Here is a 20,644-nt window from a genome sequence, read left to right on the forward strand (position 1 = left end):
GCATTAGCAGTAGGCACATTTCAAAAAAGACAAAGCTGTAGTTCCTGCTTGGCTGTCCAATTTAAAGTTTATGGCTGGACATGGGAAGTTCTGTTTGGAGCAGCACCACTACTGCTGGCTGCAAAGCGGAAAATCCAGCTAGAATTTTTAATCTGGAAAGGGACCGATATTCTCATGCTGGATATCAGGGAGCCTCTTCAGTTGAGCCAACTCTTCTGTAATCCAATTTTTTCTCGCAACACCTAGCGAAGAAATGCACACGTGCATGCCAGAGGTTTTGAACAAAAGCAAGTTAATAATGTAAGGTACATATTCGATAAGACAATGTGCTACTGATACATATCCGACTAATATACAGGAGATGTTAGGATCAAATCCTGAGAACCCTCTGAAAACCCACTGGATTTCCGATGTATACAGACATAATCTCGGCAGGTAATTAAAAAAATGGCATTCACTTGACTCAATTACTTGGTTCCCATTCACTCAAATGAGAATCCATCCCCCTCTGCTGTTTCAGCCCTGTGGTTTTCCCTATGGTACACAGGTATACTCGCACTTGTCTCCATTGAACCCAGTTGACCGTGGCATACACACTAACCACTTTTTATGCGAGATCAGAGAACCCTCAACTCCAGTGTACCCAAAATTACTATTTTTGAAGACCGCAAAGACACAATAAGCATCTGCAGTCATTTTACATCCCTGCATTATACACTGAAGACATCACAATGTCCCAACCATCCTAATTTTTATTCTTTTGGCTCAATTATGCATGTGTGAGCATGACATTTGTGTAAGTATCTTATCACTCCATGTTTTATCATCATATTTGGAGTAGCCTGTCAGGTAGGCTACCAGGCGAAACATTTCCATGCAGAACTGAAAACTGCCTCCTCTTCGACGGGACTTTGGATGTGACTCTTGTGTGCTACGCTCACTTGGACAGCATTCTCATTTGCCTTGAGGGAAAAGTTGGAGTTTTTGCTAGTGGCTCACTTTGAGAGCGATACCAACATTGGGTATCACAAAAAAAGCCTTACACACAGCTACCACAGCAAAATACATTCACGGGCAATCCAACAGCAAAAATAATGAGAAATACAACCTGCCTTTTTCATGCTACCATTGCACATGACCCAAGCCCCAAAAGAAATGTTGCAAAACACATTGAAAGGATAAGCAAACAGCTGCATCAGCAGCCAGTGCTGTACGAATGCTGCTGCTGGTGTCATGCTGGACACCGCTGTGTAAGCTGACGTGAGACAATTCCAACTACTGGTGCAGATCACAGCTGCACTTCCTAGATAGTATAAAAGTTTTAAATGAAATCTAACAAGAGAAACAATTTGAGAGGTTACCAACAAAATGCAAAAGGCTGGAATGGCACACACTGTCTACTGACAACATTCTTCCCAACATATTCGAGCACTACAAAAGGCTTGCAAATAAAACAGTTTTATGCCTTGCGCTCTTATGGTTCATGTGCATACACCAGGGCAGGGCCCCGGTGAATGACATTTCCTGGTGGCTAGTAACCACCTCATTCCGGTGTTGTGCCATCGTGGAATGCTTCCCCGATTTGAAGTTACCAATGACTCCTTTCATGCGGAGGCTTAAGTGGACTTGCCATTAAAACCATCTGGCGATTTTCAGTGGAGATGCATGCTGATGGGACATGTTAACGGCCCTGCCATCTGGCAGAGTTGCAGACGTAATCTTGGCCAGTCTGCTGGGAAACAGGTGCTTCATCTGCATAAGCAATGTGATCAATTACACATTTGCTGAGCAATTGGAGACCATTCAGGATGTGCTCATCAGATTAAGAGCCACGGGTCAAAAATTGAAACCTGTAAAGTGCCAATTCCTTCAGCAACAGCCCAGATACCTTAAACAAATGGTTTCCACAGATGAAGATTCGAATCAGGGAAACTAAGCAGTGTCTGTGACTTTTCTAGACCAACTGAAGTTCTAGGTCTGCATAAGTTTGTTAGCTTTGTCGGACACTACTGAAGGCATGCATGCAATTTTGCCTGAATCGCAAAGCCATTAAGTGAGCTAACTATAAAAAACACAGAGTTCGTATGGTCAAATGAGCACAGGGGGTGCTCAGAGAACTAAAGGAGAAACTTCTTAGGGCTTCCTTGCTAAAATATCCAGATTTCAGCCAACTTTTATTGTAGCTACTGACACCTTGAAGTCTTCAACGGACACAGCATTGTCTCAGGATTTTGATGGCATGTTTTCAAGCTGGCAACCTGCCTTTTTCACATGCACGCCTCTCCACTGCCAGTAATGCTGGTAATAAACAAACCACCAGCTCCTACTGCACATGCGTAGTTCATGTTAGTGTCAGACGCATGCGATATATGGCGGCAGCTGTCAAGCATACAATCGCCACTTCATCGGCATAGTTAGTGCCTCATGGAACTGAAGCAGACTTGCGTCTCGCACGCGTGTTTGTTTTCAACCAATAGCAAATATTCACTGCTCTCCAGAGAGTGCCACAGCTTGTGAAAATGGCGGATTCAGCCAAATCGAGCAGCGGTACAGTGCCACTGAGTATGAGCGCCTTGGAGTGGTTTGGGTCATACAGCACTTTTGGGGTTACTTCTAGGGCCCAAATTCAGGCTAGTGACCAACTGTCAGCTGCTGCTGCTAAATCTGAAGGACCTAAGCTTACATTTTGCATGATGGAATCTGCAACATCAGGAATATGATTTTAAGACAGAGCACAAGCCGAGTGAAGTGCATACTAACACAGATGCAAGCTAACTTGGTGTGCACTGTGAACGAGTTCTGTTCAGCTATAGGTATAGATTATGTCTATACCAAGCAGCCAAGGGATAAAGCACTACAGAAAATATTTCATGCCATTTTGAAATGGATAGCTCTGGACCCTTACTAGTTTTACTTTGTTGAAAATAAGGGGACATTACGAAAGCGCATGTGGCTTAAGCGGCCAGGAAGGAAGGCTAGCCAGGTATGGGAAAGAGTAATGGCACCAAAGTCAATGGCATTGCATGTCTTGCAGGTTTTTGTAATCCCCCTAGCACGGACCATTTTGAAGTAATGAAGATGCAAAGGATGTTGAAGCGCTGCTGGGCATGCATTTAGACATCGAGATTACTGCGAAAACTGCCCTTCTGGACAGAAAAGACTAGAAAACTGCAGGCTAGCTTCCCTTAAAGAATTTGAGGACTCTCTGTGCCTTTTGTGAGGGTTGGCATGGATATCCTGGGCCCACTTCTAACTATAACAGCAAAGGAAACAAATACGTACTAGTGTGTGTTGGCCATCTAATGAAGTACGCTTAGATAACAGCCCTGCCCACCCAAAAAGCAAAAACAGTGGAATGTGCCTTTATAGAAACAGTCATTCTTGTATCATCTTGTTGGCTTACACTGGCGGCAGCACTCCCAGAACTAACAATACTGGCGTAGGGGGATATATAAGCAGCTATCACATTAAAGCTTCCTCTTGTTCATGCCAAGCTGGTGCATGCTACTGCGCCTGATACATGGTGCAGTCAACAGCCAAATCGTTAACGTTGCAAGCAGTGAATTCGCAGGATACTAGGCACCGCTCTGCAATGATGGACGCTCTCTGACAGCTGCCACTTCTTGTGTGCTTGGTAAATCTCGAGCTGAACTGGAAGCATTACCGAAAGCACATTGTTGGATCCGCAGAGCGATTTCAACGTTACTCATGAGCCTAAGTGTCACACAAGGCTGCAGTAAACAGCTCTTGCAAAGCAATCCACTCCAGCCCACGTTTCATGGCTTAATGGCTTTTGCGAGATCTCGACCGGGAAGAGAAACTGAGCAGTGAGCGACGGCCGCGTAAGAACTTAATTTACACCGTGCATTCGAGCCGCTCTGCTGTTTCGTTCGCGCCACTGCCGAGATGTGACTCCGGGGCTATAGGGCTATATTCCCAGCAGCGGAAAGGTCGTGACCGATGCCACGGTCTGTTCCAGAAGCTCGGATCCAACCACCGAAGATTCGCGCTGCTTGCACGGCTCATAAACAAACCCGCGCCAAGCTGCCCTTCGACCCTAGGAGGTCCTCTTGACCCTCACCCATGGCGACGTAATGTGACATGAAAACATAGGGACAATATGTAGGGGCCTAAGGAACTTTTACCCTACTTATACAAAGCACCACCATGTATCTGCCCTCTCTTGTCGACAACACGCAATATGTAACTTTTTGTATAACGCTCTTCGTCCTCGCGCAACTTTGCACCTCTGTTGAGTTAGGCCCGACACCACACCACAGGCGCCGATGTCACTAACGAAGCCCCAACAGCTTCGACACTTTCACGCTGGCAGCCGGGTTCGCAACAAAGGCCTCTTGAGGAGGAAGTCGCCCTGCTTCTGCATGTTTTAGGTGATAAAGCTCTGGAAGTGTTTAACATGCTCAAGTATGCTGATGCCAAATCCGCAGATTGAGGAATACTGTGTTCCAAAAAAAAATGAGATATACGAGCACTATGTACTCAGAACAAGACAGCAAACGAAAGGCGAGTCCTTTGAGCAGTGTTTTTGTGACTTGAAAATCAAGGTTCAGTTTTTTGGGACCAGATCGTTTACGAAATTAGAGATAAAAGGCTGCGAACAAAACTGTTGAGGAAAATTGATCTGACTTCGGAAATGGCCGTCAGTCGTTGTCAGGCTACAGAAGCTGCAGACAAGCAAAATATGGTCTGGAATGATGAAGGGAAGGCGTAGATGCCATTCGGCAGGAAAAGAGCAAGGCCCAGCACGCAAGATGCAAAGGTGTAACACTCAGCACGATGACCTCGCCTTCACAGACTTCGAGAAAACGTGCCTTAGGTGCGGAAAGAAAAATTACAAAATTACTTTGCAGCTCATGTCCGGCAAAGTCCAAAAAGTCGGCAGAGGTGCGGCATAACGGCGACAGGTCATGAGCAAGGAAAAGCAGCTGGCAGACATCAAGAGGATGCTACCTGTGATGAGTCGCCAGAGGAATTTGACATTCTGGTTGTTGGCGTGTGCACGGTTGCGTCGCGACTTGACTGGCTTGTTACGGCTACGGTGGAAGCAGGAGGTAAACTCGACCTGAAGGTTAACACTGGGTCCCAGGCTAACCTGCTTCCACCAAATTCCTTAACAAAGGAAAGAAGATGTATCAACTTGTCAGCTTACGCTGGTGGCAGCGCAACTGGAACTAACAACACTGGTTTGGGGGAATATATAAGTAGCTGTCACAATAAAGTTTCCTTTTGTTCATGTCAAGCTGTAGTGTGGTGCACTGTACTGCGGCTGATATAGTTCAGTGGCATGATGTCTCGCAGCAGTAGTTAATAGACCAGAGGTCAAGCATTGGTCCAAAGTTGATAAAAGATGTCTACGGGCTTCTCAGTATGAACAAAAAGTAGACCAGCCTTTAACACCCGGCTTGTAACGGTGCTATGGAGCAGCTTAACCAAACATCAGGTAAACTGTTATCGCAACACGTTTTGCAAGGTCTGTTTCCTGTTTTTGCTTATAACATCACGGTGCACAAGAGCTGATGACCTACCTTACTACATTCTGCACAGTCGCAACCCAGACAAGATGAATGTGGTGGGTGACAGAGAAGAGTGCCATATTGGTCACTAGGGGATTATCGAGCCAAACTGACGTCTCTGTTGTAAATGGCCCACTATGTAAAAACAGAATCATTACAGTAAGCAGCAAGAGAAAAAGGCAGCACGATGCCACGGCTAGGGCGGTTCCATTCAGGATGGGAAAACGCGTATACCTTGAATATGTGCAGATAAAGGCAAGGCTTGCCCATAAGTTAACCCTCAAATGAAAGGAACCTTACCACACAATAGAGCAGGTCTCTCCAGTCAGTTTTCAGATTTGGGAGATATCAGGGGCCTCAATGCCCATCGTCCATGCAAATCAACTAAAGCAAGCACTGCCCCACTCGCTGTAGTGGTTGCACTTGTACTGACGCACAGCTGCTTTGTACCGGCTGGTTCTCTTTGCTCGCTTCCACACGCGACATGGTACATGGTGTCAGAAGTGGGATTTGCGAAAACCACATGGCATTCACACTAAAGACATGTCAGTGACACTCCAGCGATAAGTCAACACGTGCTACCTGCTAAAACTGCCATGTCAGACGAAGACGCCAGGTCAACTGCACAATTCAGTGGCGCAGGCATTCAACTACCACAAAATTCTGACTCTGCGGAACCAAGCAAGTGAAAAAACTGGGGGCACTGCGCGAGGTTGGAGCTTTCTAGATGCGGTGAAGAAAAGCCCAGTGACTACTTCATCCACTCGGCCAACGAGGAACAGGAAGGCGAAAGATTGATGACTTCTACACCGCGTTACACACGCTCATCAAAAAGTGCAACTATGGTTCAGCAGAAGTAGAAGAACGTCTAATCGGAGACAGATTTGTCGTCAGCCTATTAGACACCAACCTCGTGGACAAGCTATGCTGCATTTCGAGACTATCACTAGAAAAAACCAGGCTTCAGGCTCGTCTTCATAAAGATGCCGTGAAAGCCCGCACAGTGGTCTTCCAGGGAGAACCAAACCCCGAAAGAGTGGTCACCGAAGCCAAGGTTCAAAAAGGCTTCTCCAAGCAACGGCTCACTTCAGATGCATCAAAGGCCAACAAAAAAAGCACAAAGCTTCTGTCCCGCACAAGCAACGCTGCAAGAACCTGCAGGTACTGCAGATGGAATTGTCATCCTCATGCAAAGTGTCCAGCAAAACGTGCGAAGTGCCGGTGGTGTAAAAAGACTGGGCACTTAAAGATCGTCTGTGAGAAGAAGATGGGTACCGTTGAGCTCTATGCTGTAGCATCCAGTTGTGCCAGGGCCAAGTTTAAGTTTGTCCAGGTGGCTGCCAATGACTACGACATGAACTTCAAGGTGGGCTCAGCAGCAGAAGTGACAGTGGTGTCAAGTTCATTCCCCGGTATACCGAAAAAGCTTCGAAAGCCAGAAGGTGAGCTTAAAGGCCCTGGAAGCTACCACTAGAACATTCTGGGTACCTTTCAAGCCACCTTGCGCTTGAACGGCATGTCTAGCGCACAAGTGGTGTACGTCATGCCTTCTCAAGACCCTCCTCCTCTTCTTGGCTAAATCGTTCTCACTCAGAGTGTGCACAGAGAATCGTGCACAGAGAAATCGTGCACAAAAGGTATGGTCGGAACAAAGCGGCTCATGAGCGAAAAGAACTACTGATTTCCTGGATTAGGCAAAAAAGCAGAAGTTGCTGCCATAACGACCTGCCATGTGTGCCAGAGCACTGACTCAGCGGAGAGAACCCCTGCTGAACACGGCTGATCACCCATCAAGACCTTGGCAGGCATCAGCGGCCGACTTTGCAGGACTCCTCTATAATTCTCGCTATCCTCTCCTTTTCTCTTTCACCTCTGCCGGCTGCAGTTCCGGTGCTTAAAATATCAGCTAACAATTTCCGTGGCCAGCAACATCCTTTTCCTTCCTTTTTTATTTATTTGTTCTAAATAAACCACCACCACCCAGCACATGCACACACAAAAAACATTTGCTCGATTTGGAAGCGGCGAATCTAAAGGTACCTACCCGCTTAGCGGTGGTTGGATCGATCAACCATTTTTCATTGCTGCAGGTAAGTTCAGTAAACTCGAACAAGGTGCTAAAGTGGCCGAAATAAGCTGGCTTCCTAGCGCGCTGCTAGGAGCAGACGTCAGAGAAACAATACAAAAAGAACAAGTACATGCCATACATCTAACTATGCATATTCATTCATTCCACGCACTATAACCAACTGGAACGCTCTCCCTTCAGATGTTGCTACCACCACTGATTCAGAGAAATTTTATAAACTATCTGCCACTACTTCTGTGTAACATCTTTTAGTACATTGTTAACTTACCAGTGCATTAGGTTTTTGTCTTTTATTTCAGTTATTGATGATTCTCGTTTTTTTTATGCCGTTGTGGATAGACATTGTATAACTTGTATTAACTTTACTGTCTGCTGCTGTGTTAATGTTTCTGTTTCTTGCCATTTATGCTTCAATGTTTAATTATGTCAGTTTTGTAGTTTTATTCCAAGAATCCGCATGCTTTTATCTGTTTTTGTTTGTAGTTTCTTGAATTTTTGGATTATTTATTTTTCTTTTGATTGCTTGCCTGTACCGCCCCCTATGCAATACCCTCAAATTGGGGGCATTAAGGGGTATTTTGTATAAATAAATAAATAAGGAAGATCACACGCATGTAATCCTTGCAAGCAGGGGCAAGAACAAACGCAGAATCTGTGTAGACATGACATACGACTACAAGTCACTGCTGAGTTATGTGACTCTGCAACCATGATTTGCAAAGATTTTCTCCCATCACCATCACCCCACCAAGCTCATGTGACCTTATACCCCTGTCACACGGACACTGCAAAGGTACTTTGAACTAATGCTCCATTACTCTAAGGACGAACGCGTGCTGCCACACGGACGCGCCAAAGGACACCTAGCTCAAAGGAGCTTCGAAACAAGGCAGCTCGAGTTAATCCTTTGAGGCTTCAAGGGAGTACTCTCTCTCCCAGCGAGTTAACAGCATAAATTGAGAAAAGAAACGTTCAATTTTCATTTTATAAATTCACTTCATAAGAGTAGTGGTGTTTTAAAATATAAGATGATTTGTTTTGTGGCAGTCTCACCACGCCATACTCTCGTTCCAGATATACGAGCGTCACGGTAGCCGCGGTAAATATGCCGCCATGTCGGCCATGTTGTTTGTTGTTTGTAGCGAGTAGCGACGGAGAGCAGCTCATCACATCGCTGTTGCCACTAGACTCAGGTCGCCACTGCTAGCCCACGATTATCACACGTAGAGACTGATACAGTTTCGTGCTTGTTTTGTGTGTGTGTGTGTGCGTCGACAAAATGAGTGGCGGTGAACCTGCGGCATCTGGCAGTGCCAAACCGATAAAACTGCGCACCACGTGGACCGAACGGGAGACTTGGGCTCTCATCGTAATATGGGAAGAGCATTTAGATAGCCTCAGGGCAGAGAAGAGAAACGCCAAAGTATATGAGGCCATCACGCAAGGCCTCGCCCGAAGCGGGATAATAAATCACGCAAACAAGTGCAATCGAAGATCGACAACCTCACCCAAGCATACAGGTAAGGCATTTGTTGGTCTAGACTTTGGTGTACCGAGCTGGTTGCTAGTGCGTTTACAGGAATCAATGTGGAGGTGCTGCACGGTTTCGTGAAAGTTTCCGAAGTGAGTTCATAAAGGACAAAGGCGCATTGTAGTCGCCGAGAAGGCGGGATGAAAGGTTTTATTGGAAGCGACATCACAGTCAGTTATAAATTAATGTGTAGCTGCATTTAATGTCCTGACCCCCAACCCGCGAGCTATATTACGCTGCGCTTCCGAGATTGCCTTTTCATCATAAACAATTACTTTTTGTACCTTGATCTTTTTGCATGCAGCGGGCTCTTACCACTCACCATTTCCTGCTTATTCTGGTGCTTATGTGCAAATAACAAATGAGTGAAACTGTTTCAGGAACTGTGCCAAACAAAGGACAACGGGCTCAGCGCCAGTTGCATGGATTTATTTCGCAGAAAATCACAGGTTTCTGGGCAGCCTGCCAACCAATGACCATTGATTGGTTGAAGAGAGTATGACAGTAGAACAGGTGGGCAGCATTTTTTTTCGGCACTGCATTAATGCTTGCAATTAATACCCAAGTGAACGAAAATGGAGTGCATGCCACTACACTCACTTTTACATCAAACCTTGTGCACATTATTGGTTGTATAGCAGCACAGAAATGACACCATACATTAATAGGCACAGAGCACTTCCATGGTCTCTTACATACATTTCCAGACTCATACATTCACTGCTTTCTCCAAAAATGAAATTCATTAATGATAGGAATTCCGCATGTGAATGTGAACTTGTTCACTGCTGAAAATGTTATACGATTACTGTTCCATACAAAAGGCTGTTTGTATGGTACGGTACAGTGCAATAATTTTCAATTGCAATTCAGTGCAACTCCTAAGAAAGTCATTTTTTGAAGAAGTCTGCACAAAAGTGGTTACGTCGAGAACGTTTTGCTGCTTTCATTGCCACCAATACATGGAATATGAAAACCACATGTTAATTGTCTCACATTCATTTTTTCAGCTCATCGCCAGCATGGAAGGCGGCACAAGCCCCTCTATGAGCACAACTGAGGATTGGGATGCCCCAGTTTTACCGCATACAGCTGCGCAATGCTGAAAATCAGGAGCCAGCAAGCAACCAGAGGCAGCGCTCACGCAAGAGGAAAGCTGATAGCTCAAGCTTCCAGCAGCAGCTGCTTGAAGAGCAACGCCAGCTTCGAATTGCGCTGGCAGCTGCCTCAGAGAAGGAAGCTCAATTAATGGAGCGTCACGTGAATGCACAAGAAAAGCTTGTGGATTTCATGGGAAAGTTTTTTAATAAAGCTTAGAAGGAGTAGGCGCACCTAATGTTTGCTCGCTTTATTTTTGTTCTTTCAAATGATGCTTTAAGCATTACATGGATCACCCCGTGGTATTTGCCTAAAACTGCTAAATCATTTATAATTCAATTTCTTCTTGACACTGTTTCGGTTTCATCAACCGAACAATGGCTGCGATGTGCAGTTTGTGTTTAGGCCACGTGATGCATGAAAAAACTTCAATATAACTGCTGCTACGTAGTTTGTCATTATTCCCGTTCTTGAAGAATGCTGGTCAAATGTTCCAATGAATTGTAATTGCGTGTCAGCGATTATATCGCACATTTTTTTTTGTGCCCCGTGACATACCATACACACATCACAGCCATCGCTCGGTTGATGAAATCAAAACAGCATCAAGTTCAAATTGAATTTAAAGTTATTTAGCAGCTGAAGGCAATAAACCACACCATGACAGATGTATTGAAATGTATAACCCATCATTTGAAAGAGAACATGCAAATAAAATTAGGTGCATATAGTCTTTGTTTCCATTAACAGTATTCAAGTCGTGTAGTACATATTCTAGGACTCGAATGGCACTGTAGACAAAGTACAAATTGGACCTCAATGTGCAGTACACATGGATTTGCAGCCTGAATAGGCAGCAATTCACAAAGCACCGCAATGTGCCACGACAAAGGAAAAATTACAAAATCATGGCCCACAGCACCAGCAACATGCTTCAGAACAAACTTGGATTGCCCAGCCTCTGCTCTTCACAGCCTATGTTAAGCAGACACCAAGTACAAATGATTTAAAAAAGCTGTGGGACAAATGGACATGGAACAGTAATACTAAACGTGCGTGTTGTTTAGCCCAACTCTCCATCAGTAGGTCTATTATTAGGCACTAGGCAGAGATTAATTGAAAATCCCTTATTATGAGATGAAGGCATAAGGCCACTGTGGGGGCAAATGGGCATAGGACAAAAATCTGTTAAAGACTACATTATTCAAACAACACAAAGAATGACACATTCTTTCCGCAGGCATGTGTACCAAAACAATTATTTCTAGTGTTGTTCAAACTGCCGGTAGTACGCGACAAGTGCTTCCCTAACATCTGCACCATTTGCAGTTACAACATCAGAGGAATTTGCAGGCTGCACATGCACAGCGTCATCAATTTCTACCTCGTGCAACCACTGCTGTGCCACAGAGTCATTAAAATGCTCACAAATGTTGTGGAGTACGCAATACGCCCTTATTATTCGTGCCACATTCTTGACGTTGGCATCAATTTTTGAAATGAACCTGAACCTTGCTTTCAGCCTCCCAAATGCGCTTTCCACAACCCTTCTACACTTGGACAGGTGGTAGTTGTAGCTCCTGTGCCCATTTCAGGTATCCAGGCTTCTGAATGGCTTCACTAAGTTTGGTGTCAGTGGAAGTGCTTGATCACACAGGATCAAGGGTGGCACAATCACTCAGTTGATGGTGGCAGTTGGCGCACTGAATATCGGTGACTCAACCAACGTGGCCAACGTGGAGTTCAGGTATACATATGAGTCATGGCACCGCCCCGGTGAACCAGCGCTCACGAACCGGAAATGGTACTTGTGGTCAACAAGGCCCAGTAGAATGACACTGTACCTGTAAAGCACAATATTTCATGACCATACAACAAACTGCATTCAGAAAGAGTCATCAAATATGTACTCTGAGGGCAGCAATGAAGGAGGAATATTATAAAAAGAAGTAACACGATGCACACATGGAGTGCTTCAAATTGCTTGCTAATGTCAAAAGATGCATTCCTGCCTTTGTTTCATATGTTTCCACATCAGTAGTTCATATGTTTGTTCTATCCTATCTTGACCATCAAACAATTACCTCAACACATATGCTCGGAAACTCCCATTTACAATGGCTATATATTGTTTTACAGACGAAGCGCACAATATATGTAACTATGAAAAGATGGACATTTGGTTTACAAATGCTATGAGTTTTTTTTTTTTTACAAGCGGCAATGAGCATAGTATGTGAGAAATAAAAACGCGGCGTCTCCAATGTACGACTGCTACAGGTTAATTGTGCTGGTGTCAAGCAGCACAGTACAGTCATAAAATTTATGAGCGTGAACACGGGAAAGCGTGCCGAACTGTACAATCAGCGCAGTCTAGCGCACGCTGGCAGTAATTTCGCGAACGAGATATTCGCGGCTAAGGCTGTTAGATTAGCGGATGCACTCCCTGCCACCAATGCGGTCTGTTGTCCCTTCTAGACCCGCAATCTGCTGCGTTAGCTATCTGCAACACGTGGTGATAACAGGTCAAGAAAGGCGCACTGATATGAATCCTACATGCCGAGCGCGTAACGATAAGAATACTGACGTGCTGTCCAACTCTGGAGTTTTTGTGCTTTTGTTTACAGCGCAGCTCTTATGCGCCCGTCCTTTGGTTTAACCGCGCCGCCGTCGGCGTTCCCGGTGTAACCGAGCGAAAGGGCCCGTGCAGCTAAAAACGGCCGAAAGAAGAGCTCTGCGTCGCTCGCTGGTTGAGACGTTTGTGATTGGTTGAATTTCTTGATCATAAAATAAAACACACATGCTTTGATAACGCTGATACAGTTTTCCGTATAAAAACATTCCTTGAGCGGTTTTCTGTCACTTCTTCGGGAGCCACACCATGGCGCGTGTACCCGACGAAGAGCGACGGCACATCATTGACCTAGCGTTGAAAGAATACAGCCAACGGTCTATTGCGGCCATGACCGGCCGACCGCTCAAGGCTGTCAACAGAATATGTCAAGCCTATAAGACAGAAGGAAGAATCGGCGATGCTCCACACCGGCGCCGACCAAGAGCAACGACGGAAGAGGAGGATCAATTGATCATTGCGGCTGTGGCAGACGATCCTTTTCAGACAGCGAATGAAATCATGGAAAATACCGGAGTCAATGCCCACCCAGCCACTGTGCGGAACCGGCTGAAAGAAGCGGGCTTGCACAGTCGCGTCGCCGCACTGAAGCCCTTCCTCAACAGTACGCACAAGACCAAGCGACTCCAGTTTGCAGAACAACACGCGTCCTGGACGTCTGAGGAGTGGAAAAGAGTAATATTTACAGATGAATCCACCTTTTCCACCAAACAAGCCCAAAGGAAGAGAGTCTGGCGGCTAGAAAACGAGAGGTGATGCTTGCATTTGTATTTTATTGCCCGTTGAGTAGTCTCAATAGAATTATCCTAAATGTAGGAGGAGGAAGAGGAGAAAAGCTTCACGCAATCAATGGCTTCTTAATTAACGATGTCGACTGCAGCTCGAAATTGAAATCTTCGGCTGCAAATGCTAGAATGAGTTTAGTGTTCGCCAGTCTCATTCAAGAAGCTTTATATCCTCTTTGCACATTTGTGCTTATTGTCCGTGCGCGCACTCTTTATTTGCAGGCACCATCCGACCAATATTCAAAGCGTAGCCGCAAGCGGCCGCACAACAGTAAATACCTGGGGAGCCCTCTCGCATCTCGGACTGGGACCGCTGGTCCGTATCGAGGGCCACTTGACATCCGCCCATTACAGCAAACTTCTAAAGGACGTTATGCTGCCTTACGCTCGCCAAGGACCCTTTCCCAACGGCAGTTTCATCTTTCAACAGGACCTTTCCCCTATACACACGTCTCGCCGTGTCAAGGAGCTGCTGGAAGACGAAAGTGTAGAGGTCCTGCAGTGGGCTCCAAAAAGTCCTGACCTGAATATTATAGAGAATGTTTGGGGGCGGATGAAGCAACGCTTGGTGCGGCGTCCACTTCAAAGTACTACGAATGCTGACTGCCTTTGGCAAGCAGTGCAAGAAGAATGGGAGCGGCTCCGTGAAGATGGCGCATTTGTTGCCTCCCTCTACTCTTCTTTACCGAAGAGGATGGCTGATGTCATTCGCCTAAAAGGCTGTGCTACTCGCTACTAGAAGCAGGCGAAAATGTTCACAGTTACCTTAAGTGCAGGATGCTTTCCACAGTTCTCACTGTAGTGCGAGTAGCAGTTGATTTTTGCTAAATTCTTCTTTCTCCTCCACTCTCAATAAAATGATTCTCCAAACCGCAAACTGTGCAGTGCTTGTGTTTTGTCTTTGACATATATGCACGCAAACTACAGTCAGTAGTGTTTTACTTGAAAACATATCTGTATATATAAAATATATTCACACATAAGAGAACGAAAAACGTGAGCGTCTTTGCAGACTTAGCTTATGGTCAATTTTTCACAAAACTGAGGCCACTACAATGCGAAATATTGAGAGAAGCAGCAATGGCATTCCTCGAGATGTCAAAACGTATCTTTAGTTGTAGTAGTGCATGACTGTTGAAGGCGCCACCTCGATGAAACCACTGGTAAAGGTTATTTTAAAACGTAATTTTATTATTTTCTTTTCGCACCCGGAAAGTCGATCTGCGATTATACGGTACCGTACTCCACTGTTGAGAATATCTGAGCGGCGATGAAATGGTAATAACATCAAAATGACCATATGCATAGGTTTCCTTGCCATTGGTTACAAATTCGCACGCCCAAGATCCAGGCACTCCTTTTGGAAAGGAACACAGGTTGCTTTAGCGGCTGGGAACCCGCATCAGATTATCGCTTTGCGCATGCATGGGAAAGTGACAGCCGCTTAGTGCCCGCGCCTTTGTTATCAGTTATCCGTTATCGCTGTGCGAAGTAGACAGTGAGCGGGAGCTGGCTGGGAGTGCATCTGCTGATCTAACAGCCTTAGCCGCGAATATCTCGTTCGCGAAGTTACTGCCAGCGTGCGCTAGACTGCGCTGATTGTACAGTTCGGCACGCTTTCCCGTGTTCACGCTCATAAATTTTATGACTGTACATGCAAATATAGTGGACGTCTCCTGCATGGTTCTTTCAATAATATCAGAACTCGTTGACTACTTACCATCCTTTGTAGTTATAACAGTCACTGGCATGCTCCTCCGGTGGCGACACTGCGATGTGACATCCGTCCAGCGCTCCAACGGCTAGCGGGAACCTACACATAGCTTCAAATTCTCTTACGTGAGCACGCATGTCGACGGCAGTGGGCATTTTCACCCACTCATGTTCCAGCGTAGCTACGACAGTCTCACAGAATTCTCTGTAGAGCTCGTTGACTGTTGACCACCCAATGCCAAAGACGTCAGTGACGGCTCTGTCCTCTGCGCACGAGCAGAGCTTGTACAAAGCGACTGCGACGCGTTTCTCTACGGAGATGGGCTCACGCATGTTTGTGACTTGTCGCTCCATTGCTGGTCGGCAAACATCGACAAGGTAGCGAAAACTTGTCTCCGACACGCGAAAAGATTGCCAGAAGTGTCGGCTACCTAAACCAGGCAGCGTGTCTTCAAACCACCGTTCGTTACGGGGGTATGCCCACACTTGCCGCCGCACTGTGCGCCAAGACGAGGCTAGTGCTATAAGCAAAGCGTCTTGATAGCGCAAGGTCCATGTACGACGACAAAATCACACTCATTGCAAGCGCAATTTCAAATTTTCTCTCGTCGTCCCGTGGATCATCACTCATTTTGATGGAGACCGCCGAACACAAGGCACACCAGAAAAACGTGACCACAAAAACAACGATCGCAGGGGCAAAAGAACCAAAAGGAACAACCGAAGAACGAAGCTGAGCCTGAGCCAGACTGAGCAAGTTGGGCTCAGTGTGGCCAGCACTGTGATGTTGTGCTCTGTACTTGGAAAATCATGTCATTATTGCAGTTAAAATTGCGTTGCTTTAACATAATATGGTTATAAAATTAATTTACTAAAACAAATGTGACATTTCTGTATTTACATGTGCAGTGAGGTTTGCAATTTTAATAACGCTTTTCGCCGAAGAGGGCGCTAAAAACTTCTTGCGAAGGTCGTTCCGCGACCGTGTAGCACGGACGAACTCCCTTGAAGTAGTGCTCCTTTGGGAGCGTAAAGGAGCATTAGTTCAAAGTGCCTTTAGACTGCCCGTGTGACAGGGGTATTAGACTGCATGTGCAGTTGCGTTGTTGATGTGTTGCGGCCTTAAGCCATTGTGTGGCGTGGTGCAAAGCACGTTTTGTGGCACCATAGTAAGGTGGTGGCATCTTTTGTTGTAGACTATGATGCTATGCAAAGCAGTTGTTGTGCCAGTGTGTGTGCAAACGGGCGGCACTATGACAAAACCTACTCGACCGAAGTATCGCGTGCTGACAGTGAAGGTGGACGTCACTCATCACATTGAAAATGGAACTACGAAGACTGCAATAGCGTGTGCATGAGAGCTGCCCTTAACAGCAGTGTGCAGCACCTGGAATGTTAGGGGGAAGCTGAAAGCGGGACTGCAAGGAATATCTAGATGCCGCTTGGGGGTATCTGCCTTTCCCAACATGAAAAAAGCTTCGAGGTTGTGGCTTAATGCTAGATCACAATTCCTGCCGGTCATTGGACCCCTACACACCAAAAAACCAGAAACCTTTCATTTACAGCCCAGCCGAAATGCAAAGATTTTTCTAGAAGTAACGGTTAGGTGGCTAGGTTTAAAGCATGCTACAATATAACTGCGAGGGTGGTGTGCAGAAAGGCTGTGCACTAAGACAAAAAGGGTGCTGAATAATGGCAGTATGGGCAGCTGCAACAAGGGTTAGCCAACTACGACGCGGATGTTTTCAATTTTGTGAGTCGGCGCTTTTCTGCTTACTTCTGCCCAACAGAACGCTGGCATTCAAGGGTCGGCAGGAGATGAATAAACTGCATGCATGCATATTCATGAGAAATTCACTGTGCCTGAATTTTTCTTCACTTTCAGAGGGTGAACAATTGCGAATTTGTAGTAGTGGGTTGAGGTGTACTACTGGATAGTGCGTACTTTTTCTGCATCCCTGCCAACTACATAGTAACGAGGTTTTACTCCAGTAAACACATCACCTATGTGTCACCTACGTCACCTATGTGAGACGTCACCTATGTTTTTTTTTTTACTCAGGTACTAGACATATATTGACAGCACGTCTACTAGCCATAACTCATCTCATTCCTGTGTAGGTACGTATTATCACGGCTTTTATTTTTACCAGTAAATAGTACTGAACTATCTGTTCTTTAGCTGCTTCATGGCCTTTATGCAAAATGCAATTTATGCAAAAATCGGTTGCTTGCACCGTTCAACACAGAGAAGTCGGTGAATTCAGAAGGAGAAATCCTAATACGGCTGTAGGACTACTGCTGTGTGAGATGCAAGAGGGGCCTACTCTGTCACCATGGTGAGTTTGTGCTCTTTCCCAACTGGCCTCATCTAAAGAATTTGATTCAACAGGGAGTTAAAAGACCAGAAAAGCACATACCCCTCTGGACTGCGTGCTTCTACGTCAATGCTGCACTTCTATTCTCCATCAGCTTACGAGTATGTAGGATTGAAGCTCAATAGAGCCCTGCCAGCAGAGCACGCTATGCAAGAGTGGTACATTTCAACAATGGGACCCCAACTTCATAACTCACCGCAGCGGTGGCCGAGTAGTTGATCATCCGCCTCGCATGCAGGAGCTGCAGGGTTCGATCCCCAATGCCAGGCAGCCACCGGTGATACAGTACAATGGATGGAAGCTTTCCCCTGGCCTGGTGCTCGGCTAGTAAGGGCTGAAATGCTTCTAAATGGGTCTTTGACTCCACATTGAGTAATCGAAAAATACCTTTTGCCATGGCGCTCTTTGGCCATAGACGCCCTTGCGCCATAAAAATCCATAGTCACCATAATCACTTCATAACTGAATTGTTATCTTCCTCGGAGAAGCTTGTCCAAGCCCGCACGAAGACACCGACTATACCTTGATTGTCGATGACATGGCAATCAGAAAATATGATGAGCTTGTGGACAATAAAGTGGTTGGATATGTGGACCTTGGGACCGGAATGTATGATGACAGCCTGCCTGAAGCCAAGAATGCATGTGTTTGCATGCATCACAGCTTGAAGTTGCAGCTTAATTGCCAGTTGGGTATCTCTTTAGTTGATTCACTAAAAGAAGCAGAGAGGGCCAGGCAAGTGAAACAGTACTAAAAAGCTAACGCCAATAAGCACTGACATTGTTTCACTGACGCTTGACGGCGCCTCATCAAACATCACCATGGTGAAGTTCCTATGTGCAGACCTATGACCAAGATCTGAGCACTTTTCAACATGTTTTGAGAATCTTTGCGACCTTAACAAGAAAGTGTACATAATCTTGAATACATAAAACATGTTAATTGTAAAGGTCGGCGTACGCACGCGACATGTGTCAGACAGACTGTTCAGATGTCAGCGCTCGGTCGCAATAATTCCATTAGTAGAAAGGAGCCCAGTGGCATAGAAGCATTGGTGGGCCTTGCGCTGCACGGCATCGAAGGAAGCTGTGGAAATGACAAGCATAGCAGGGTGACTGGCGGCCAGCGGATCTTCAGAGATGGCAATGCCTTTTGTGCAGGCCTGCGGAACGACTCCTGAAGGTTCCCTTGCATGCAGCAAGAGAATACGGCTTGAGGTGTAGGTATTCGGTTATGCCTAGCTACCCAGATCCACGTATCATTTTTGTTCTACCTTGCTGCAGATATTTTAAGTTCTGTATATAAACTTCAGTAAATTTTTTTGTTTTCTCACTAAGTGTCGTTATTTATAATTTGTTGTCCTTCATCACTGTCTCGGACAGGACACACCTACAGTGCAAGTTGCTACTTCTTTGAATCGTCAAGAAGAATCAGAAAGGAAAATTCACTCCACCGCTTTCCAGTCATCTGTCTGGTGCTACCCGACAGTGGAAAAGTGAGCATATGGTCAACAATCAAACATTGCCCAACCTGACATTTTGCCTGCCATTTCTGTAGTGAAAACAGCGCCATTAGATCGGAATAGGTGCAGCCTGTAGACAAGCTATTTCTTTTTCTTCCCAATGGATGGCAGCATCATACTGATGCAAATACATTTTGACCATTTGACTTTGGAGGTGTTGAAATGGCGTTAAGACATCACGGCATGGCTTCCATATATACCCAGCAAGCAACGTACCTCCCTATGTGCACCCAAAAAGGATAGAATGTCCCAGTCCAACAAAAAAACGTTCCAACAAAAAACAGTCCAACAACGTTTCTAGACCACAGATGCAGGACATAGAAACACAAGCAAAAAGGAAGTGCTCCCACCAAGGGTCTAGAAACGTTTCTTTAAAAGTGTTAAAAGCAGTAACAAAAACGAATCGCACCATTTTGGTCCCAGAAAGGTACACGAGTATGTTTTCTGGACCAATGATTTTCAACAAAAAATAAAAATCGACTGCTCGCTCTCTCTCCCTCATGCCACAAGCTGCAGAGTGAGGAGGTTTCACTCTTGCACTCATCATTTTGAGAGATCAAACAACAGTTTCGTCCGAACAGCCAAAGGAAGCAGTTAACCCCGCATCTCTCTCGGCGCATGCGTTTCTCATGCACGTGGGCCATCAGCTCTCTGCTGCAGGCAGGCGACGGTCTGCCTTTTCTTCGCGCCGCCGGAAGCGGCGGTCACCAGAGTGCCCGTCTTCTAGTGGTTCCCCTGCTGCTGCCCAACATCAACATGATGCGGCGGTACAGTGGCCTAGAAGGTAGAAGGGGCAGTGCAGCTGGCGGAGGCGGCGGTGCATTGAGGAGCTTGACACTGCTGGTGGCGAACGAAGCGGCAGCGCTGCAGTCGACCAATCTTGAATGTGATTGCTGTTCTGCAAATGGGAGTGGAAGTCCGCTGTGCTTGTTAGGCGGTGTTTCTCGTTTTTATTTTGTGAATGTTGGCTACTAAAACGCCCGAATGGCTCAGAAGCAATTCCTGAACCATTGTTTCGCAACAGCGGGGTGCAACACAGGATACTCTTGGATCAAGCAAACGGCCAAACTCTCGTTATTCAAAGCACCGCCGCACTGGAGTGAAGAAGCGTGCGGCAGCACAACCCTCGCAGAGACGGCAGGAGACCCACACCTGATTATGCTGTTTGTGAGCTGCATTTTGAAAGCATTTCATCATCAGGGACTATGTTCCTTATATTAATGGCACAGAGGTGCGAATTCCGCGCAGGATCCCGACACTCACACAGGATGCTGTTCCAACCATTCTACTGAATGTTGCCTCATACTTAATGAAAGGAACAGGAAATCTGCAGAGGATGCTGTGCCCAGGAAAAAGCCACGA

General features: G+C 45.9%; 1 protein-coding gene across 1 annotated transcript; it reads right to left on the reverse strand.

Annotated features, from left to right (window-relative positions):
* Positions 1-8,880: 8,880 nt before the first annotated feature.
* Positions 8,881-15,736, reverse strand: LOC144121594 (uncharacterized). The gene is made up of 2 exons (XM_077654884.1): positions 15,390-15,736; positions 8,881-12,096 (listed from the first exon to the last, which is right to left on the reverse strand). The coding sequence occupies exons 1-2, from the start codon at positions 15,734-15,736 to the stop codon at positions 11,931-11,933; spliced, it is 513 nt and encodes a 170-aa protein (XP_077511010.1). The 3' UTR covers positions 8,881-11,930.
* Positions 15,737-20,644: the final 4,908 nt, after the last annotated feature.

This window comes from Amblyomma americanum, chromosome 2, assembly GCF_052857255.1.
Source record: "Amblyomma americanum isolate KBUSLIRL-KWMA chromosome 2, ASM5285725v1, whole genome shotgun sequence".
In the NCBI taxonomy this organism is placed as follows: Eukaryota; Metazoa; Arthropoda; class Arachnida; order Ixodida; family Ixodidae; genus Amblyomma; species Amblyomma americanum.

Coding starts and splice junctions, on each gene's coding strand:
- LOC144121594 (XM_077654884.1), bottom strand. CDS start 15,736: ATGGAGCGACAAGTCACAAACATGCGTGAGCCCATCTCCGTAGAGAAA. Junction 12,097..15,389: donor TGTTATAACTACAAAGGATG/GTAAGTAGTCAA, acceptor TGTGCTTTACAG/GTACAGTGTCATTCTACTGG.